The sequence below is a fragment of the Grus americana genome, chromosome 5 (assembly GCF_028858705.1).
Source record: "Grus americana isolate bGruAme1 chromosome 5, bGruAme1.mat, whole genome shotgun sequence".
In the NCBI taxonomy this organism is placed as follows: Eukaryota; Metazoa; Chordata; class Aves; order Gruiformes; family Gruidae; genus Grus; species Grus americana.
Genome location: NC_072856.1, coordinates 67,463,322 through 67,483,476, shown reverse-complemented (window position 1 = coordinate 67,483,476; position 20,155 = coordinate 67,463,322). Strand labels below are relative to the sequence as shown.

The following is a 20,155-nucleotide window of genomic DNA, read 5'->3' as shown; positions in this document are numbered from 1 at the left end:
ACAAGGGCAGGGAGTGACAGGCCAAGGGGAATGGCCTGAAGCTGCAGGAGGGGAGATGGAGATGGGATGTGAGGCAGAAATCCTTCCCTGTGAGGGTGCTGAGGCCCTGGCACAGGGTGCCCAGAGAAGCTGTGGCTGCCCCTGGCTCCCTGGCAGTGTTCAAGGCCAGGTTGGATGGGGCTTTGGGCAACCTGGGCTAGTGGAGGGTGTCCCTGCCCATGGCAGGGGGTTGGAAATAGATGGGCTTTGAGGTCCCTTCCCACCCAAACCAGTCTGGGATTCTACAAGTCTATGAAGCTACAGGACATTTCTTTCAACAGAGGGTGATGTGGGATAGTTTTTAAGATTCACAAGACAACGAAGAACCACTTTCCTACTGGAATCATGGACTGCACAGCCAGCCGGGTACCATCTTCATCATCCATGGACCTCCCTGAACCCAGGAGAAACACCACCAATCTTCTTGCAAAAAACTTACACTTTATGTCTGGTCCAACCGTGTTACGTTGTTGCTTCCCCGTGGTTTTACCTCATTATATCAGTATCTTCCAACCTGCAGAGCCCTCAGTTGGCAAGTTTTAAATCCCTAGGTAGATGCTCCTAAACCAGGAGCATTTAGGATGCTGCTAAATGGAGTCACTTCATCACTCCTGTGACGATCGACACAGATCAGGCCTTTTGGTGCAGCAGGATGCTCACCCCACGCTGCTCCACCCATCCCCGTACCGGCTGGATGCCCCAGCACAAATATACCCGCTGCTGCTGCAAAATGCAAGGGAGAACGTAACGCTGATGGCTCTTCTTGCACTTTGGACTGTGCACACAGGTTTCCTTCAGGGGATCCAAAAAAACTCCCTGAAAAGCTCTCTGTTCCAGCCTCCTGCTCTGCAGATCCACGTGAACCCCTCCAGCCCGATCAGCAAGCCCTTCCCAAACGCATCCAACTTGCTTGCAGGCACCTTGTCCGAAGACGGAAGCTGTCCCAACAGCTTTATTGTCTGCAAATTTATTTTCTGCTGAAGAGATGATAAATTGGCTCTTCAGGGCCAAAGAAAGCATCCTCAGGATCCCACCAAAGTGTATCTGCATGACGCTGACTCTCCGGCGACAACCCACGATGTGAAACTGTCACCCTGTGGCCACTTCACTGCCTGCGGGTTTTTAATTCATCAAAACACCACGCAGCCCCAAGTCACGTGCCTGACAACTGTTGACATATACTGCTGACAACTGGTGAAATATTGCTTATGTCAAGCAATATTTAAGTCTTTTTTTTTTTTTTTCTTTTTCCCCCCGGGGTGAGGTTATGTGTTAGTTTTATGAAATCCTATGGCTGCCCAGCAATAACCTCACTTCCTTACCAGATATTGCATTATTTTGCCTGTTTTTCACTACGCACTCCCCTTCCCTGCTCACCTTTGAGAAAGTGGCCAGCACCAGCCCTCTCCCAAGCAGCAGCCAAGTCAGGTTTATTATCACCACCCCATTTTGCTGGAACAGACGGCTCATCAGCCAGCTTTCACATTTTCCAAAAGCAAATTCTTTGACCCGGCTGACTTCAACAAGGTCAAAAAGCTGCAGTTCCTCAACGTTTAGAGCCGGGACGGAGTTGAGATTGTTCTCCACCGCTTCAGGATGGGCCCGAAATCATGGGAGTGAAATATCTGCTGGCCCTTCCTACCCGTCCCTTCTCCCCAGCAGCCTGCGGAGGAGGTGGGGGTTGCAACCTGCAACTTCGAGGTCCCTACGGCCGGCCCCCCCTCATCGCGTGCTGCCGTGGCCGTGACCCTACGGCTGCGGGAAGATGTTTCCACCCGTGCTGGATGATGTCGGGACCCACAGCAGACTCATGCACTGCTTCCAGCCAGAAACCAGAGCCTCGCTGCAGAGGTATTTATCCTGCGTTCATCCACAAATGCCTTCAAGCCGGAGCGCTGCCAGGCCTTTTGTGCACAGGCAGGCGCACTTTTTAACCGGCGGCATTTTAAGGACGTTGCAGATTGCTGCGTAATCAGCCCACGGCGCAAATCCAAGCTGGGGCAGCTCACGAGACCGGAGGCACATCTGGCACACCATGTCGGATGATAACGGAGCTCCTCTCCACGCCGCCGCCTCTCCCCCAGCCTCTGACCCCTGCACCAGACGCGTCTGATTTTCAATGTAAATACAAGATACGGGCCTGCAGTCAGGCGCCAAGGGTGCCCACAGGGGCGGCTGCGGTGAGCTGCGGGAGCAGCATCTCGCAGCGCAGGGATCCTTCTCAAGGATCAGCAGCAGAGGTAGGAAACACATCGGCATCAAAGGGCACCCCAGCCTGTTGCCCACGCTGGGGTTTTTGCAGTGATGCTCCCACACTGCCCCATCTCCTGCCACTTCCCGGAGAGTTTCACTTTCATTTTCACTTCCAGGTCTCACTTCCCAGCGGCACCCAGTAGCCCTGCTGGGCCTTGCTTGCTAGCTAAGGCTGCGGGAGGGACACGCTGTAGCCTTTCCCTCTGTCCACACCGGGAGAGAAGCGCTTCGATGCCTGTGCACAGCAGACAGCCCGCAGCATCACCCGCTGCTGCTGCACCGCTGCCCCCGTTTAGTCTGTCTCTGGGGACCAGCCCCCCCAAAGTCCCTGGAGAGCAGCCGGCACTGTGACGATGGACATTGCTGAGCTGCCTCCAGGATGGCTCAGGGATGTCACCTACCTTGGTGTCCTGAGCCGAAGTCCTTGTTCCTCCACCGCAGCTGCTAGGAGAGCATCACACGGCAAGGTCTCCCCTTGGCCCCAGCAGTCTCCTGAGGTCAGTGGTCCGGCTGGAGAATCTGTGAGCGGCAATGGGATGCCAAAAATAAAGCTGGCAGGTCAGCGGCGGCCCGGCCCTGCCAGCAGTGGGATCCCTGAGACCCGAGCTGAGATCTCCTGGTAGCGGGGGTCTCTCAACTGCTCCCCTGGCTGCTAATGACCCCTCGCTTTCCCTACAGCCATGGGGAACAGACAACACCGGAGGCCCAACCTGCACCTACAGCAAGTGGGGCTTCCTCCCGCACACCCACGCAGGCTGCTGGGGGTGCCCGGATCCCCCCGACAGCCCCAGGGACCCCTCTAGGAAAGCTCCCCTGCTTCCTACAGACACCCCAGACCTGCCGCCGGAGGTGCAGCGCTGCTAGAGCCGAGCCCACAAGGCGAAGGTTCGCCGCCCCTCCTGCTGCGGGGACCCCCAGAGCTGCCCCCAGGTGCTGGGGGCTCCCCAGGGCCGCCCCTGGAGCTGCTTGCACCCCGTTGCAGGGCGCACCCCGCAGCCTCCCCTGCAGGCGCCTGCACCCGCGCGCGCCCCGCGGCGCGAGCCCCAGCCCCGGCGCGCGTGCTCCGCCCCGCCGTCGAGAGGGCGCGAGGGGGCGGGGCCGCGAGCGCGGGAGGCGGTGCTTCCGCCCGCCCCTCGAAGTAGGCGGGGCGGGGAGAGAGGGGAAGGCGGGCGGCGGCGGCAACCCAAGAAGCAAGAGGCGCCCAGCGGGGGAGGCCGTTGAGTGACAGGCGACGGCGACCACTCCGCTCGGCGGATGGGCGTGGTGGGGGCGGGCCGGCGAGGAGCCAATGGGGAGCGCGCGCTGTCAGGAGCGAGCGCCTCAAATAATCGGGCTCAGCTGATTGTCCCCGGCAGAGAGTTGTTTGGCGGCGGGCGGGAGCGCGGCGCAGCCAGGAGGGCGGGCGGGCGAGCGAAAGAAAGGGGAAGGGGCGGGGGGGGGCTCCCCTTTGTTGCATGGGGGTGTCCAGCCGGGGCTGAGGGGCGGGGCGGGCGCGCGCGGCGACCGTTGGCGGGCCGTTGCCTCCCGCTGCCCCATGAGCGCGACGGCGGCGGCGGCGGCCCTCGCTGAGGGGGCGGCCCTGACTGAGGGGCCCGCCGTGCCCTACGCGGTGGAGCTGGGGCTGACCGTGCTCCACACGGCGCTCTACGCCGCCGTATTCCTCTTCGCCTACCTGCAGCTCTGGCTGCTGCTCTACTACCGGGAGCGGCGGTTGAGCTACCACACGCTTTGCCTCTTCCTCTGCCTGCTCTGGGCAGCCCTCAGGACCACCCTCTTCTCCTTCTACCTGCAGAACTCCCTGCAGGCCCTCCGCCTCCAGCAGCCCTTCGCCCACTGGCTCCTCTACTGCCTGCCCGGCTGCCTGCTCTTCTCCAGCCTCTGCCTCCTCAACCTCTATTTCGCTGAGGTAAGTTTTTTTTTTTCTGGAGGGGGGAGGGACACACCAAACCCACACCCTGCAGGACGCTGGGGCTAAAGGCTCCCCTTCAGCCACCCCCCCAAACTTGGAGGTGCACAGAGGTGTGCCCTGAAGCCGGGCTTTGGGGTGGGATGCAGGGGGGTGTGTGTGGAGGTGTACCCTCACCAGACTGGGTGGGAGAGGGTGCTGAGAGGTCTGCCCTCAGTTAGGCTTTGTGGCAGGTTGGGGAGATGCAGGGGTGTGCCCTGAATCCAGGCTGGGGGGCAGGCATGGAGATTATGTCCTGAATCCAGGCTTGGGGGTGGGGAAGGATGGGGGGGTGGTGAGTAAAAAGTGTGCCCTGAATCCTAGTGTCAGGGTGGTGGGGTGCAGGGTGTGCCTGGAATGCAGACTCTGGAGTGGCACGGGGAGGGGACAGGCACATGCCCTGAATCTGGGGTTTGGGGGTGCAGAGATGTGCCCTGCTCCCGGGTGGGGCTTTCCCCTTTGCAGCCCTATGAGGGGTGGCAGTGCTACGGGGGTCTCTTGAAGGACTGTTTTGCATCTTTTTTAATTGATTCCCCTTCTCTAAAGGGGACCAGAAAGTGGCAGCAGCAGGGGCTGCTCTGGCCTGGAGTGATGCCAACCATTACGTCACCAGCTAGAGCCTCTTCTGCTATTGTTGCTGCACTCCCTCCTTCTCTCCATCTCTCCGCTCTGCTGTGAACTGGGGTTGTTGTTCTGCAGCTTGTTGTCAGACAAAAACCCTGAGATCTCTCTGCCTCCCCAGACAACAGCCTGGGGCTGGTGAGGTGGGCCCCTTCCTCGCACAATGATCGCTACTGGGACAGTGCAGAGCTGCTTGTTATTGTTGCTGAGCTACATATTCCTCCTTTTCTGGGTTTCCCAGTGCTTGTTTTGTGATATTTTTTTTTCCATCCTCTTTTCTCTCATCCTTTCACTTGTCTTTATCTTATAAAGCCTTAGCTCTCCCCTCCCCTTCCTCCTTGGAATATTTTGTTTCTGCTCCGGTTTCTCGCGAGCAGCCCTTTGCTTGCCTGCCTTCCAGTTTGGTGACTTGTTTCATAAATAGGCAGTACTTTCCTTCCAGCTTTGTTGTTGTTGTTCAGATTCTTTGCTCTGCAGCTCTCAGCTGTTCACCAGCCTCACAAAGGAATCGCTAACACACAGCGAAATCGCTCCATCGCTCCGATGTGTCACCAATGGGAGTTATGATTTCATTTTCCCGAGGACATCAACGTTCACATGATAATGTGAGACTTGGAGCATTTGGGTTGTTCAGCTGTTTTGGTTCTTTCCCCTCCGACACAAACACCTGGAAGCTGGGGTAAACTGTCCATTGCAAAAGCTGTTGGTGTTAGATATGCTGCCGATCAAGTGGCAGCAAAATAACAAATGGTGCATAGTGTGCATAATCCATCTTGTCTGTTAAAGGGAGCCTGACCTACCAATTGCTCCAGCCAGTAGGTGTTTGTGTGTTCCCTGAAAGGCAAGATGAGGAAGGGATCCTGTGTTCTGGTACCACAAAGTGGCTGGATTTCTGTTTTTCTTTAAGTCACTGGACTTGACAGCAGATTTCCCTCTTTGCAGGCTTGTTAAAAGGTTCCTTTAATGAACAGCAAAGTAAATTCACATAGGTTCAGGCTTCCCTTCCTCCCACAATATCTGTTTTTCAGTGGACTCTGGCTGAATATACTCCATTTCTCCTTGAAGACCTAGAGCCAAGGGGAATCCTGTCTGAGGAAATAAGAGGTCAGAATCTAGAGTGGGGAAGGATAAAATGACTTATTAAAATGAGTGTGCATGCTTAGCTACAGAGAGGGTTTGACGCTTGGCTGTTGCAAGCAGAATGGGTGTCCAGCACGTGGTGGTGTTTGTGGGTGATCTCGCAGTGGTGGTAAGTGGTGAAGAGCTGTAGCTCCTGAGGTTTGGAGAAAGAGTGCGGCTAGGTGGACTGAAAGCCTTTGGTGCTTTTCTGGCTTCTCTTTTAACAAAAGAAATGATGCCAAGTAGTGATATTGGGCCTCCTCTGCTTGGGTAACAGGCTGGTAAAACTAGCCCATCCTTCCCTAAACAGAAGGGTGCCATGTGCTGGCAGCCACTTGAGGTGTGCCTGCCTTGACTGTGTTCAGTGCTTCTCTTAAAGCACAGGAGGAGCTGTGTTAAGGGGGCTTAGGGTGTACTTAAACACGAATTATTAGTGCCTGGAGGAAGGAGAGAAGTTACAGTGGAACCAAAGCAGTTGAGCTGAAGTGGCTCACGATCTAGAGATGACTGGTATGTTTGAGTGTGATTTCAAGCAGAACCTGCCGTGGTGGGCCCATCCGTTCCCAGTTCTTAAAGGCCAGTTGGCAGCAACCTGTAGAAGGGCATTGGGCTTCTGCTACTCGGAGGGTGTCATCCTGGTCTGGTATGTCCTCAGATAAAAGCATAGGCTGCTTCTGTGCTGAAGGCCTGGCTAATTGTCTTTGTACACAGTACCTCCTTTGTGGAGATGCTGGAGAAATGGCATCTGTCTAAGCAGTGGAAGAAAATGTGACTTGTGCTGTTATTTGAGCTAATCTTGCTTGATTTAAGGAGTTCCTCAGGCTGTGTACAAGCTGAGAATGAAATGGTGCTGGGTGGGGAAAGAGCTCCAGGAAACAACAAATACCCGTGGAGAGCTAGCATTATTTTGCACTCCAGGCTGTTCTGGGGCTGAAATTCAAACTAGTGAGACTGCTAGTGTTCCTCTGTTCTGTGGGGAGAGGCTGTCCTCTTCCTATTCCCTCCTGACCCTGAGATTCCTGAGGGGATGTGAAGGCCTGACAAAATGCATGTGGAATGCTTATTTGGTGGTGACAGTTTCTTTTTGTCACTGCCTTTATTTCCACCTGAAACATCAAAAGGTGTAATGCTTGGGAGCATGTCTTCCTTTCTGCTTCAGCTTGTAACAGAACAAGTTCCCTTCTAGAAATGCTGGAGTTCACAGTGCATCGGGTCAGAATTCCTCAGATCCACTCCCACTCTTGCCTCAAATGGGCAGAACAATGGCTCAGATATCCAATCCAGGGTGCTTCTGCCTTGCTTTTCAAATAGCTCCTCTGCTGCCAGCTACACATCTGCTTGAGTAATGTTACCTTTCCCAAGAGTCTGCCAATTCCTGCTTTTCCCCAGGTCATTGTCAGGAGCATAGCACATGGAAATGTAGCCACAACCTCCATCTTTACCCTTTCAAAGACATTTTTGAGCACTTGGCATCCTTGTCTCACTTGGGAGTCAGCAACTGTGTGCAACAATGAGTAAGGCCTTCTGCTGGAGTGGTGAGGCTCTGACAGGCTGCTCTGCCAGACTGCTGTGGCCATAACCCTTAACCTGTCTGGGTTTCGTTAAGTGCTCCATCTGACTAGATGACATCAGCCTCTTTCATCCCTTGCTGCTCTAATTGCACTGGAGCAGACATGCATGGAAGGAGCATCCAACCTGGGAGCTGTTTGCCCTTGCTGTCTTGTATCTTCCTGCCTTCTCAGATGGGAAACTTGAAAAGCCTCCATCCATTCTTGCATTCTTCCACCTTGCTTGTCTAGCAGACACCTAGCCTGTGCCCTCTGCCTCAGAGGGACAGCTGGTAAGGGGTCACTTAAACTCAAAACTGCTCCATCCCATAGCTGATGATTCCAATGGGCTCCATGGTTCCTGAATGAACAGGTGGCCATGCCAGCAACCAGCTATTCTAGGAAATGAGGGTACATGTATTTGTACCCTGTGTTCACAGTGGCATAGGATGATCTCAGTATTAGTGGGGATGGTGAGAGATCCTCCTCACAGATAGTTCCAACTCTTTCTCTGGGGTGGGGGTGGGGGGCTCGAACACTTGTTATGGGGTGTTGTCCCAAAATAGTCTGTGCTCTGCTCTGATGCTTGCTACTGAATGACTGTGGTGAAAAAGGAATCTCTGTGGGTGCTCTTGCAACTGAGAGGGCTGTGTTCGTGTCAAGGCAGGATGTGATTGTCTTGTATCTGGAGAGCCCAAACCCATGATTTCTTTATGGAGCAAAAGAGATTTTGATTCCATCAGACAATAACAAGTTTCTGGCTCTCCTGCATTTTTCAGATCTGTTGTGGATGGCTGTACCAAAACCAAGCTCAAGTGCTATCTGAGGCTCAACATTAGGGCTAAGGTTCTGGCTTGTACAAGTGCTGAACGTGGTCCTTAGAGCCATCTGAGGGATATGGTGTCTGTCACTTGTCACCTTCTCTTAGCAGCTGTGATGCCTCCGGTACACCTTCTTAGAAGGGGTGTGTTTCTTAAACAATGCTCTGAGAACATACCCTTAGCAAGTTTACTTTCTGGGCTCAGTGACATGGGCAAGGTAATCGCTTTTGTGATGAGTGGATATATTTCACAAAACCAAAAGCCTCCAGCATCACAGGGGACTTTGAGGCTGCAGCTCTTCTTGGCCTTGCCTCCCTCCCAAGTCTGTGGCTGATGCGAAGTGCTCAAAGGACTTGTGGCTCCAGAAAGACAACTGGCTATTGCCTAACTGTTCTAAAAGGCTTGCTTAGGAGTAAATGTTCTCAGGCCTTGCAGCTCTGGGCTAGCAGGGACCTCTGTTCCTTGCTGTCAGTAGGTAACTGTATGACTTCTGGGGCTGGCCTCTCCTCTAGGAACTGTTCAGTTTGTAAGGGCTGCTACTAGCAACTTGGCATAATGAACCTGTTTGAGGGCAGGAGTCTCTATTCCCTATTTTTATGAATAGGACTACTCCTGAGCTCTCTGTGCTATTTTTTTCACAGCAGAGCCCTCTGCATCAGCTGTCCTTGGGCTTTGAAAGCAACAGAGATAGTCCAGTGCTGAAAGGCTTGCAAGATTGTCTCAAGGATAAGAACCCAAAGGTGCATCATGAACACTACTGGTGTCACCTCCTGACCCAGCCTCTGTAGGGAGGAAAAAAGCAACCTTCAGATGAGTTATCATGTCTTAATAACTAAAACCACTGTAAACTGAGCAATGCCTGTTCTTTTCCTGAAGTTATAGGACTAAATAGCTGGGGGGCTAATAAAAGTGTAAGGCAGGTGCCATGGTCTCCCTCTGCTTTTTGTGGCAGCAGTCCAAGTGTGAGTCTCAGGTTGCCATTGCACTCTTAACCCTGAGACAGCTTTGTGTGCCTTAGTCCCCAGGGCTGTAGGGAAGATCTTGGGAGACTGCATTGCACAGGGCTGCTGCAGAAGCCAGCGTCTTCTTTCTGTTAGCCAGTGGCATTTCCCTGCTCAGCTGAGGGGCTGTTCTCACCTGGGGGAATTGGCTGGAATACAAGCCAGGGACTCCCTTAGCACTGCTGTTCAGAGGCTGTGGTTACAGACTGCTCTTCTGGGAGTCAGAGCAGAAGTGCACATACCTCAGATGGATTTCTGTGCTGTGCAAATGGGTGCTGAACCAAGAGGTTTCCCAGCTGGATGTCCTTGATGTCTGTTTTGACACTTGCAAAGTGCTTGAATGTAGCCTACAGGCAAACTAAGGACAGAGGAGGATTCAGGGGTTTTTCTGTTTTGAAGTTACCACATGGTCCTTCCAAAGCCCAGGTTTCCTGTAACTGATGAGCTTTGAGGCTCAGCATGGATTATGCCACAGTTCTGTATTTCTCTGGGCTGATATAGGCCAGGACAACAGGGTAGAGGGCTACAGAGATGGCTTGTAGTGCTGTGCCCTTCAGCCATGGGGGCTGGATACCTCCCTCTGCTGATGTACCATGTGTTATTCCCTGCTTCTAAGTGCTTCTTGAGTTCATCCTCCCTCAGACGGGGGGAGAGGAGCCAGGCAGTGAAACTAGCTCTTGGAACAGGGTTGCTGAAGCTGTCCTGATGCCCTGTAGGAGGGCTTTCAAGTGCTTAAAACTATTATAATGGATCAGACAACCCTCAAATCCTGAAATGTCTCTGGAAGTCCTGTTGACAGGAGCCTGACTTCTGAAGCTTCAGAGTGCCATTGCTACCTCAGTGCTGACTAGAAGGCGGGAGCAAAGTTGTCCCATCAGGAAAAAGCTGACTAAGGGTGCCTTGTAAGAGATGAGTGATCCTTCACTGCAGCCACAGCCTGGAAGCTGACAGGGAGGGCTCCTTGCAGAAGCAGTGAAACTAAATCTCTATGTCTGTGTGGTGATCCCACAGTGGTCTTGTGTTGACCACAAGTACATGTCTGCTGGATCTGGGTAGATGGCTTTCTACCTCTTCCCAAGTTCTTCAAAGTCTGTAGTCAGGACACGAGCTTTGTCTGAGGCTGTGACCTCAGCTCTGGGATCCTTCCTGGTGGGATCTGTACCAGGATCTGCTTCTTTCACAGGACAAAACCCAGTTCCTGCCACAGCCGTGCAGTCAGTGTGTGACAAGTGAGCTCCGTGTAGCTCTGCCAGCATACTGCTTTCTGCTGTTTATCCTGACCATGTGTGAGCACAGTTAGCTGTCCCCTTGCAGCAGGACAAGTAACACCTGAGCTGTTACGCACCCCAAATGGCTGGGGGTGCAGGTAGGGGTGCAGAACCTGCAGTCTGAGGAGAGGCCTATAAACCTTTGCTTTGAAGCACTGGTCCTTCCTGTGCAACTTTCAGCTTGAGTCTCCTAATACCTTGTGTGGTAAGGAGATTCACAGAACCCAGATCCACTCTTGGACAGAGTGTGTGTTGCTTTGAAGAGTGAAATAGATGACAGTCTGTTATTTGCAGACTAAGACACTCGTCTGTTGAGTGTGCCATGCAGTTTGGCATGCTGGGCCTTCTATCCACGGAGGACTTCCTGCTATCTCAGAGTTACTCTTCAGGTGTATTTGGCATACTAACATCTTAAGGGTGGAGGAGCTGTGAGCTCCAAATGCGTGTTACAGCCTGCAGGTCCATAATCCAATACCAGAGGGCTATTTTAGATCAGCTATTTGTCTTGCTAAAGTACAGCAGCTGAAGTGGCCTTTTCTAACAGGGAAACCAAGCATGATTGAGGTCCTAAAATATGCAGCACAGAACACTAGGCGAAGTAGATGTGTTTTTGAATGTTCTTAGTGACTACTGAGTACTGAACTCCTTGCTTTTCTTGAAGTCCTTAGGTATGATGTATTAAAGTCCTTGTCACATATGGGATGTTAAATATGTTTATAGGGACATGGTTTAGTGGTGGACTTGGCAGTGTTGGGTTAACAGTTGGACTCGATGATCTTAAAGGTCTTTTCTGACCTAAATGATTCTATGATTCTGTGCTTATTGGACACCTACATTTGGGCTTGGCTCTTGCAGGAAAAAGAATACTGGTCTTTCTTGCAAGTGGGTCCAGTGCGAGACTGGTGCTAACAGATAATTTAGAGTCCTTCAAGATGTCCAAGTGGATGCTGGCTTCCTGGTTGTATATATCTTTACTAAGTTTAAAGGAGAACTGTGGGTCATGTGAAATAATGCTGTGCAAATCTTTTCCCTAGGTCATATTCAAAGTGAAATGTGCAGCTGAATTCAACAAGTACAAGTAAGTGATATTTTCTAATGCTACTTTAAAAGCTGGCTTAAGGTCTGAATTCATGCTGCAGTGCTCGGAATGGGAACGTCAGACCCCAAAGACTGAACAGAGCTCATGCCCTACCTAGCTGTGCTCTGACAGTGGGATCAGTGGTGTGCCTCGGAGCAGGACTGGGAACTTCAAGAGTACTAAGGAAACTAAAGCATATGCTGCATGCCTCCATGCATGTCATCAGCATCCCAGTACTGGTGCTGCTAGCAAACTAGCTGAACTCTTGAGGTCATTCTGAGCTGTCCCACCCCCAGAAAAGATCTGCAGGGTAAGGCTTGAGCAATAGGTGAGACCGATGTTTGTGCAGCCCATGTGCTTCCAGCCCATTTCCAGGGAAACCCACAATGGACAATGCAAGCTCCAGTGGCTTTCAATAAAGAAGTTGCAGTGGTTGTGATGACTCATAGCTTATTGACTGAAGTTAATGCAGAGCTAGAGCAACACTTAAAATCTGCAAGATAAGAACCTGACTGTCAGAAGATGAGTCTTGTAACTCATGACTACTTACACTGCTCATGCATTATGAGAGCAGCTCAAACAAATACTCTGCAGACTTGGGCTGTCAATACAACCACTGAACTTGCTGGAATGTCTGATCTTCATAGCAAGCAGAGCAGTGGGCATGCTGGGAGGTTCTCTTGCCCCATGAGACAGGAGGGTGTGCAGAATTGTCTGAATTGAACTCCATTTTTTTCCCCCACCATCTCTCCAGGGTCCTGTTGTATTTGGGCTCCATATTTACCAGCCTCCTCTTCTTAGTTGTGAACTTAACTTGTGCAATGTTAATCCATGGTGAGGTCCCGGAGAACCAGCTGAGGTGGACAGTCCTTGCCCGTGCCCTAGTCAACGACAGCCTCTTCATCCTCTGTGCCATCTCACTGGCTTGCTGCATGTGCAAACTGGGAAAGATGTCTTCAGCGAATGTCTACCTCGAGTCTAAGGTAGGTAAATGCTTTGTCAGCTAAGCTGGAGCTGCACAATCATCAGTTGGATTCTCAACTGGATCTGTGTGTGCTTACTCAGAGCAACGCTGGCCTGGTGGCACCTGAGCTACTCTTGCTGAAATATTCCTTCCAGTGTGGAGGTGGCAGCTCTTGGAGTCCTTCCTCCAAAAAGTGCATGCTCCTGCTGTAGGAATGAAGCACCCTGCATGTTTTAGGGGAATACACTGTCTGCAGCTTTGCTGGCACAGCAGGAGACTTAAGAGCTGCTTATGCTTTTCAGGTTTAGCAGTATCATTTAGGGTTTGACTGGGAGAGGGCTTTCTAAGAGTAGCAGATGCAGTTTCTGCAGTATATTGTCACTAAGGACAGCGAAGTCTGCAGCATATTGTTATCTCTGGCAGATGCCTAACAATTTCCTGCAAAGGGGATCCCCCCAGCAATCTAGTTTTAGCTGCCTGCTTGCTTGAGCCAGACAGTGCTCACTTCTCCTGGCTGAGATGAGCATCTTAGAAGGGGAGAAGTTGCTGATGTTCTGCCCCAAGGCAGAAGGACAGGTGAGGGTCTGAACATAGCTCTTCTCAAGCAGGTAAGAAAGCTGATAAGCCACCAGCAGTCTTATCTTAGTATAGCAGTAGGCTGCAATTAAGTGTGCACTTGAGCTGCCTCCTCTTCCTCTGGGAAGCCATATTGCCCCTATCAAAGGCAGTGATCCCAGGGTGAGTCCCTGGCCTGTTGAAAGGCAGACAGCAGTCTTTTGATGAGCCTGGAAACACCTATAGAAAAACTTGAGCACCTGAGCATACTCAGGCTCAGGGAAGCCAGCTGCCTGGCTCTGGTACTCTTGAGCTACTGCCTTTTCCCAGCAATACAGCTCCTCACCTTGTGTGCTCTGAATCACCTCTTTCTAGGGGGCAGAAGGTGGGGCTCTGGCCTCCTGCAGAGACTTTATTTCCAATGTGCCCTCAATCAGGTGAATCTATATGGGTGTAAGCCACTGCTGTGGCTGGCTCAGATGAGAGCTGTCCCATGGAGGCTGCTGATTGCAGCCAGGTGATCTGAACTGAGACAGGAGATGTGACTAAGCTGAGAACCTGCTCACATCCTGCTTGAATGGGCCAGGTATCCAGCTCTGACTGGCTCTGGACACTATTAACTTATCAGGTTCACCCAGCAGTAGTTTATGAATGCAGTAAGTTCCTCTGGTTACATGCCCGAGGCTGCCTGTGGGGCTCTGCTCTTGTACAACATGCTCTAGAGAAGCCTGCTCTGGGGTTGAATACTCAGCCTGACTGTCTGGTAAAGGTCTCTTGCATTCAAATGCTGTCTCCCTTCCCTGCCTTGGAGGCATCCTCTGACTGTGTTGTGGAGGAGCTGCAAAAATAGGGTGGGGATGAGCAGAAGTGTTACACAAATGCCTGAAAAGGCTGTCCTGTCTCCTGAACTCCAGCTGTGAACCTGCTGACTCAAAGCAATACAGCTAGGCTGGAGGGGCTGGGTGAGGCTGCTGCATCCAAGGAAGGTAGGAAGGCTTGAGCCATTTGACACTTGAGAAGGAGGCTGTGCTAGTGAGCTGCTGCCAGATCCTACACCATGGTCCTTGTCAGCTGGAGACTTGCTTCACTTGCCTTTCTGCTTCTTATTCTGCTGTCGTGAATACCAAGGGCTCAGCTAACGGTGCTAGAGCAGGCTGTGTTCTTGTGTTTCAGTGATGTCACAGGGGCTTGTCTGTTAGCAGCACTTCATGCTTTGTCTTCCAAGATGCTGTCCTGAGCAAGTGCTGTAAAGCTAGGAAAACAGAGCTCGTGTACCTGTAGCTTGGATGTGGGGCAGGTCAATGAGATGAGCTTCCTGAGCAGACTGTCTCTCTAAATGCAAAGGCAAGTCAGCTGCTGTGATGTGTTTGTCTGCCCACTTACTGGCTTCTGCTGTGGTTATTAGTACCTATTAAAAGTCTTCATGGGTGTATTTAGCAAAGAAATGGAGACACTTGTAGATCTAAAAGTAGCTGCTTCTCTCCTGGCTAGCTGTCCAGGAAAGGTACCTTTAGGTACCTCATGCAGCTATCCCTCTGACAGCATTGCATCTGAAACATTGTGGAGAAAGCAGCAGCTCTTTACCAGCACAGGACAGCTAGCAGGAGGCAGAGGTCCTGCAACATCTAGCCACTCTTTAGCACACTGCTCTGTGCACAGCAAAGCCTGGTTTGTCCCACAGCAGTGCTGGAGTTCAGGTGCTGGGTCTTTCTGCCTGTTCTCAGTTGCCCACCCCAAATATCTGGCCTTCTTTCCTAGACAAACATTGCGTTCAATGTTAGGGGTGCCAGAGTGCTGCAGAGTGAATGAGCTGGGTGGACATCTCTGCTGTAGAGTCTGATCAGGGTGTAGAAACAGCAAGATGATTTCTTTTTTAATGGTTGTTGGCTGGCCTTCTGGAGACTGCCACAGAAGGGTGGTGAGTGGGATAGCATCTCTGGACCAGCAGTTTGAAGCAACTGGTAACATCCTGAGAATGACAGTCCTGTGCCTTGAGTCTTTCCTGGTGATGCTGGCTGTGTAGCTCTGCTACTGCAGTGAACTCATCACACAAGGAAGCTCTTAACCAGCTCTGAATATTTTAGCAACAGCATGCAAATGTTCTAGGTCATTCTTGCCTGTGCAGCTTCTCATGCATTTAAGGGGGGGATTGCAGCTCTGTAGGAAGGTCTGTATTAAAGCTGAGGTTTTTTTCCTGTCCTAGGGAACATCTGTCTGCCAGGCTATTCTTGTGGGATCTGTAGTCGCTCTTCTGTATTCCTCAAGGGCTTGCTATAACCTGGTAGCTGTGGCCATATCTCCAGACAATGTTCCTGGTCCTTTTAACTATGGCTGGGACAACCTTTCAGACAAGGTAAGTGTCTATGCCCTCCATCAGAGCTAGTAAAGTGAGAGGCAGTCACTCTAATGTCCTGTGAGGGCATGTGTAGGGGAAAAGGAGAATTTATGTGGGGGTGTCTGTTTAGCTGAATCCCTGGACGAGCTGGCTTTCTGCTTTCAGAAGCCCTACTTGCTGTCTCCCTCAGAGCAAACCTGAATCTTCCTCATCTGGTGGCTACTTCTTCAGCAGGGATTCCCTGTTGTGCTCTTCAGTTGTAGCCTGCCAACTCTTCTTTTGGGGGAGAGGAGGAACAAGTCAACTAGAGCAGAAAAGCAATGCTTAATAAGGCGTGGCTGTCTGCAAGGGAGAGTTGTTGGTGTGGGGAGGGAGCTAGAAGTACCCTGGTAGCACACTGAAGAGAACTATCTCACTAAAACCAGTAGCAACAGTCAGGTAAGGATCACTAGACTTGTTTAGGGACTCCTGCCTTCATAGGAGTTTCTCTGCATTCCTAGTTCTAAGCTGTGTGCTGTGCCCAGCTTTGGGAGCTGTGTAGCCCTGCTGATGGCCAGGATTATACAGATACCTCTAATGTGTGTCCACAGGTGCACATGGAAGTGAGCAGTGAGGAGTATGTGGTGTTTGGAGTAGTCCTCTTCCTCTGGGAGCTGGTGCCAACAACTTTTGTGGTGCTGTTCTTCCGGGCTCAGAGACGGAGTCAGAACTTGGTAGGCCTGAGCAAGCTGCTGTAGCTCGAGTAGCCCTGTAGTGAGTACCCCAGGAGGAGCTCTGAGGGGCTGGGAGTGGGGGGGCAGGCCTTTAGGAAGACTGTCCAAAATATCTCACTTCTGGCCTAACTCCTTTCTCTGTCACAGACTCCAGCGGGGATGGTCAACAGTCACAGTTACAGCTCCAGAGCCTACTTCTTTGACAATCCAAGGCGCTACGACAGTGATGATGACTTGTCACGGCTTGGGGCCAGAGAAGGAGGGTAAGCATTGTATTGGGCATGGGAAAGCACAGCTGCCATTCTGCTGTCCTGTGTGGAAGCAACAGAGCTCTTGGTTTCTGCTCTTAAGAAAAAAATTTGGTATAAGAGGCAGCTTGGGCAAGGTGGATGGGGCAGGGAGCCTCCTGACTGAGCTGGTTTGTTCCCTTCTGCAGCTCCCAAGGAGCTGTTTTTATTAGACAGGAGTGACCAGCTCTGAGGTGGATTGCGCTGGGTGCTCACAGGTAGAAATATGCAGTGGCTACAGACAGGAGGCCACAGACAGGACGGCTGATCTCACTAGGATCCTCCCTCAGCTGTGGGGGCAGAGGGCTTTTATGTGTCCCCCAGAGGAGCTTCTCCATTGGAAAGTGAGAGGTGGTGGGACATGGGCCCTGGGAGCCAACTGGGACAGAGTGCTGCAGGAATGCCTGGTGTGGGGGAGAATGGTCAGGTATCCCCAGCAAAATGGACAGGGAAACCTGAAAGCCCAGTGCCTGCCCAGGGGTTAATGAGAGGTTCAGAGGTTCTGGCTCTTCACCAGTGTTGTAGGGCCTGGTGCTCTTGTACCTGTTTTGTCAAAGCCAGGTTCCTTGGAGATGGCTGTGCCTGCATGTCATAGCCTGCTTCTGCAGGCTTGGACACCCTGAGCAGTGCTGGGAGCAGAAGTCTTTCCTAGCAGTGGAGACTAGCTGCAGCCAAATTATTTCTAAGAGTCCATGTCTGTTTTTTGTTTCTCCTCCCAGCTTGGCCACCCCTCAGTGCTCTGGCTGCTATGGGTCCCTGGCCGGGAATGACAGCTACATGGTGGGCCCCCATCTCGGCGGAACCACTACAGACAGTGCCCCCTTGCTCTTTGCTGTGGGCGGCTCGGAGATGAATAATCACCATAGCTCATACCCTGCACCACAGAACTGAAGAGACTGTGAGGTCCCTTTCTTCCCAGAAGTGGCATTCATGTATAGGATCGTAACCTGGTTTTCTCTTTCCTTATTCCCTGAAGCATCTAATTCATCGACAAACATTCCACTACCTGCTGCAGCTGTAAGCAGGACTGAGCCTATGGCTGCAGGCAGTAAGCAAGAGAACTGTGACTTTAAGGTACCATGTAGCAAAAGTGAAGCTGAACTCTCTGGAAGCTTTTTCTTGGTCTGGTCTTCAAGATGTTGGCAGCTAAATGCACCAGAGCTTCCTCACTAGAAAAGAAACATCAAATGCATATTTGCACTTTTATCTGCACACTTGGAAGGAATGAATCTTGCTCAGACTGTGCTTGGTCTGAGACTGTTCTAGTTATCTTTTAATTGCACATCCATAGCTGGGAGAGGCACTGTCTTCCTGCAAAGACGTGTTCTGTGAAGTACTCTGCATCCTGACTCACTTGGGAGTGTGAAGCTTTGTCACCTGAGTGCGTTGCAGGCAGGGCCTCCTGTGGCAAATGTTAAAGCATACTGTGCCATATTCACACCTGGCAGGGCTGAGGCCTCTGGGCTGAGTGTGGCCTTGCTCTGACTGCTGGTCCTTGTTTCACCTGGTTGCTGAACTGTCCTAGGCAGGACTGTGGGTTCAAAGCTGAGCTCAAAGCATATCCTAGTGGAGGCCTGTGAGGGTGAGATCGAGTGCTCCTACTGGCATTAAGATCACCACGTTGTAACCAACCCACTAGCTTATGGCAAAGGAAGAGGGCTGGCTTGGATGGCAGCTGCTGTCAAGTCTGGGGGGCAAGGCTTTGTAGGCTGCTTTCTTCTGGGAAACATGGGGCTGGAGCTGGCTCTGCAAGAGTGTGTGTGCAGGAACATGTGGCCCAAAGCACATGTAAAACCAGGGCTGCTCTGCCTCTTCACCTGTCGTGGGGCTCCCTGTTCCCCCTCAGTATTAATTGCATTTAGCAGGAAACCAGTTTTTTAATCTGAAGTGAATGTGAACCAGTGGGGTCTGCACTGAGGCACAGGAGGTGTCTGTCTGCTTGCAGAAGCAACACCTGCTGTTGTGGAGGGAAGTAGCAGACACTGCCCAGATCTGGTCCCAGGGCTTCTTGCTCCCTGCTGCAGGGCAGGACCATGTGCCTGGAGTCCTTGCACTGTCACATACTGTGTCATCAGTGCTTAGTGGTGTACATAGGGTTTGAATGTGCTGGGTCAGTGTGGGAGGAGGTTTCTCTGCCAAGGCTGACCTGGCCTATGCCTCCAGCAAGCTTGTGGAGATGAGGCTTGATGTTATCCCTGCTTGTCCCTGAGCCTGATGCGGGGATAAGTGAAGCAGCTTTGGACATGGACTTGGATGGAGGCACTGGTCCAGGGAGGGCAGCTGCTCTGGCCTCTAGTGACAGCCTGAACTGGAACTGCTTTTAACCTACCTAGAGCTGCTCCTGCTCTGTAAACCCAAGTCTGACACTGAAGGACCTAGCTGGGGTGAAGGACTCACCTGTGCATGGAGTGGTATGGTGCTGCCTGGCTGTGGGATGCTGGTGTGGGAGGGACCCCGAGCAGCCTCAGTGTCTGCAGCTGTGTGAGGGAATCCCATGCACTGGGGCAGCCCTGGCCTCTCCTCACTTGCTGTCTGCTCACTAGTATGGCCTGGTCACCCCATCACCCACCTCACTTGTACTGAGCTAGATGTCACTTGTCACACTGAGAACACCCTGTCCCTCTGTGGTCTGTGCTGGCTTGTGGGCCTCTCCCTGCCAACTTGCTTCACTCTTGCTGGCCCAAAAGAAAGGAGCAACCTCTGCTTCTTTTTAGAGAAGGCTCTGAGATGACAACTTTCAGCACATCCCTCTTGCTCTAGTACTTGAACCAGAGAGCTTCACCCTGACTGTCGTGGCTCTCCTCTGGCTGCTCCACCTTACGTGGCGTAAGGGACCTGTCTCCTTGCCTTGGCTGCAGAAATGGGTTGCTCCATCTCAATTGCTGCTTGACTTATGGCAAAGCTAATGAAGGACCTGGACTCGGTGCATTGCCCTTCTTTCTTCTCCCATAAGTCACCAAAGACAGTAAGTGATGCTAGTGGCCCTTGTTCTTGCTTAAATTCCAAAGCACTAGGAGCACTTTAAGTTTTTCTTTGGAGGGAAAGGAGTGTAGTGCAAAAAAAAAAATTAATTAAAAAATAAAAAATTAAAGGGCTACAGGCTCATTGTTCATATTGCACTGAAGCACACAACAACAATATGATCTTCCTGGCATTAGGATGGCAGGTCGGGGCAGTGAGTCTTGTTGCTAATGTACTAGTGAGTGACTGGCAAAGTGTTTTGGTTTTATTCATTTGTATGGATGGCTGTTAATTTCGAAACTCTTGACCGCTCCTGCTGGGGCTGGTCCCGTGTTTTACTGAAGTAATTTATAGCTGAGAAGTACAATGACTTTTTTAATGCATAGTTGCCTTTCATTAAACTTTCTTTTTTTGGTATGGTTTAACAGTAATTTGGCTTTGCAGTCAGGCAGCAGCTGGCTGCAACAGGAAGCTGTGGCCAATGAATGTACCTATTTGTTCTTCACTAAACTGTAACCAAGCACTACTATGTTGAAATAAAAAAAAAGTTTCTGTGCTAGGTCGCTGGAGGCATGGCTGTGTTTTGCTCCAGCTGTGGTCCTGCTGTCCCCCTGGCCAGGGGGTTGCTGGCTGTGTCTGGTAACGTGG

General features: G+C 51.7%; 2 protein-coding genes across 7 annotated transcripts in view; one reads left to right on the top strand and one right to left on the bottom strand.

Annotated features, from left to right (window-relative positions):
- Positions 1-3,349, bottom strand: part of TXNDC16 (thioredoxin domain containing 16) — a 41,795-nt gene extending 38,446 nt beyond the window's left edge. For 4 of the 5 annotated variants that reach the window (XM_054827678.1, XM_054827679.1, XM_054827681.1 and 1 more), the window contains exon 1: positions 2,694-3,349. The gene's annotated coding sequence lies outside the window, so the exon portion shown is untranslated. The remainder of the gene's footprint in view (positions 1-2,693) is intronic. The other variant, XM_054827676.1, reaches the window with a different exon arrangement.
- A 299-nt stretch (positions 3,350-3,648) lies between these two features.
- On the top strand, positions 3,649-20,070 carry GPR137C (G protein-coupled receptor 137C). 2 transcript variants are annotated; one of them, XM_054828460.1, is made up of 7 exons: positions 3,649-4,198; positions 11,649-11,692; positions 12,447-12,675; positions 15,415-15,564; positions 16,137-16,259; positions 16,407-16,522; positions 17,266-20,070. In XM_054828460.1, the coding sequence occupies exons 1-7, from the start codon at positions 3,827-3,829 to the stop codon at positions 17,435-17,437; spliced, it is 1,206 nt and encodes a 401-aa protein (XP_054684435.1). In that variant the 5' UTR covers positions 3,649-3,826; the 3' UTR covers positions 17,438-20,070. The 2 variants fall into 2 exon arrangements, with proteins under 2 accessions (XP_054684435.1, XP_054684436.1); XM_054828461.1 differs by lacking the exon at positions 16,137-16,259 and having other exon boundaries at positions 3,650-4,198.
- The last annotated feature ends 85 nt before the right edge of the window (positions 20,071-20,155 follow it).

Bases quoted from the DNA above. Each gene is read 5' to 3' on its own strand.
- GPR137C (XM_054828460.1), top strand. From the start codon at position 3,827: ATGAGCGCGACGGCGGCGGCGGCGGCCCTCGCTGAGGGGGCGGCCCTG. The intron at 4,199-11,648 runs GTAAGTTTTTTT...TCTTTTCCCTAG, and splicing joins TCAACCTCTATTTCGCTGAG to GTCATATTCAAAGTGAAATG. The intron at 11,693-12,446 runs GTAAGTGATATT...CCATCTCTCCAG, and splicing joins GCTGAATTCAACAAGTACAA to GGTCCTGTTGTATTTGGGCT.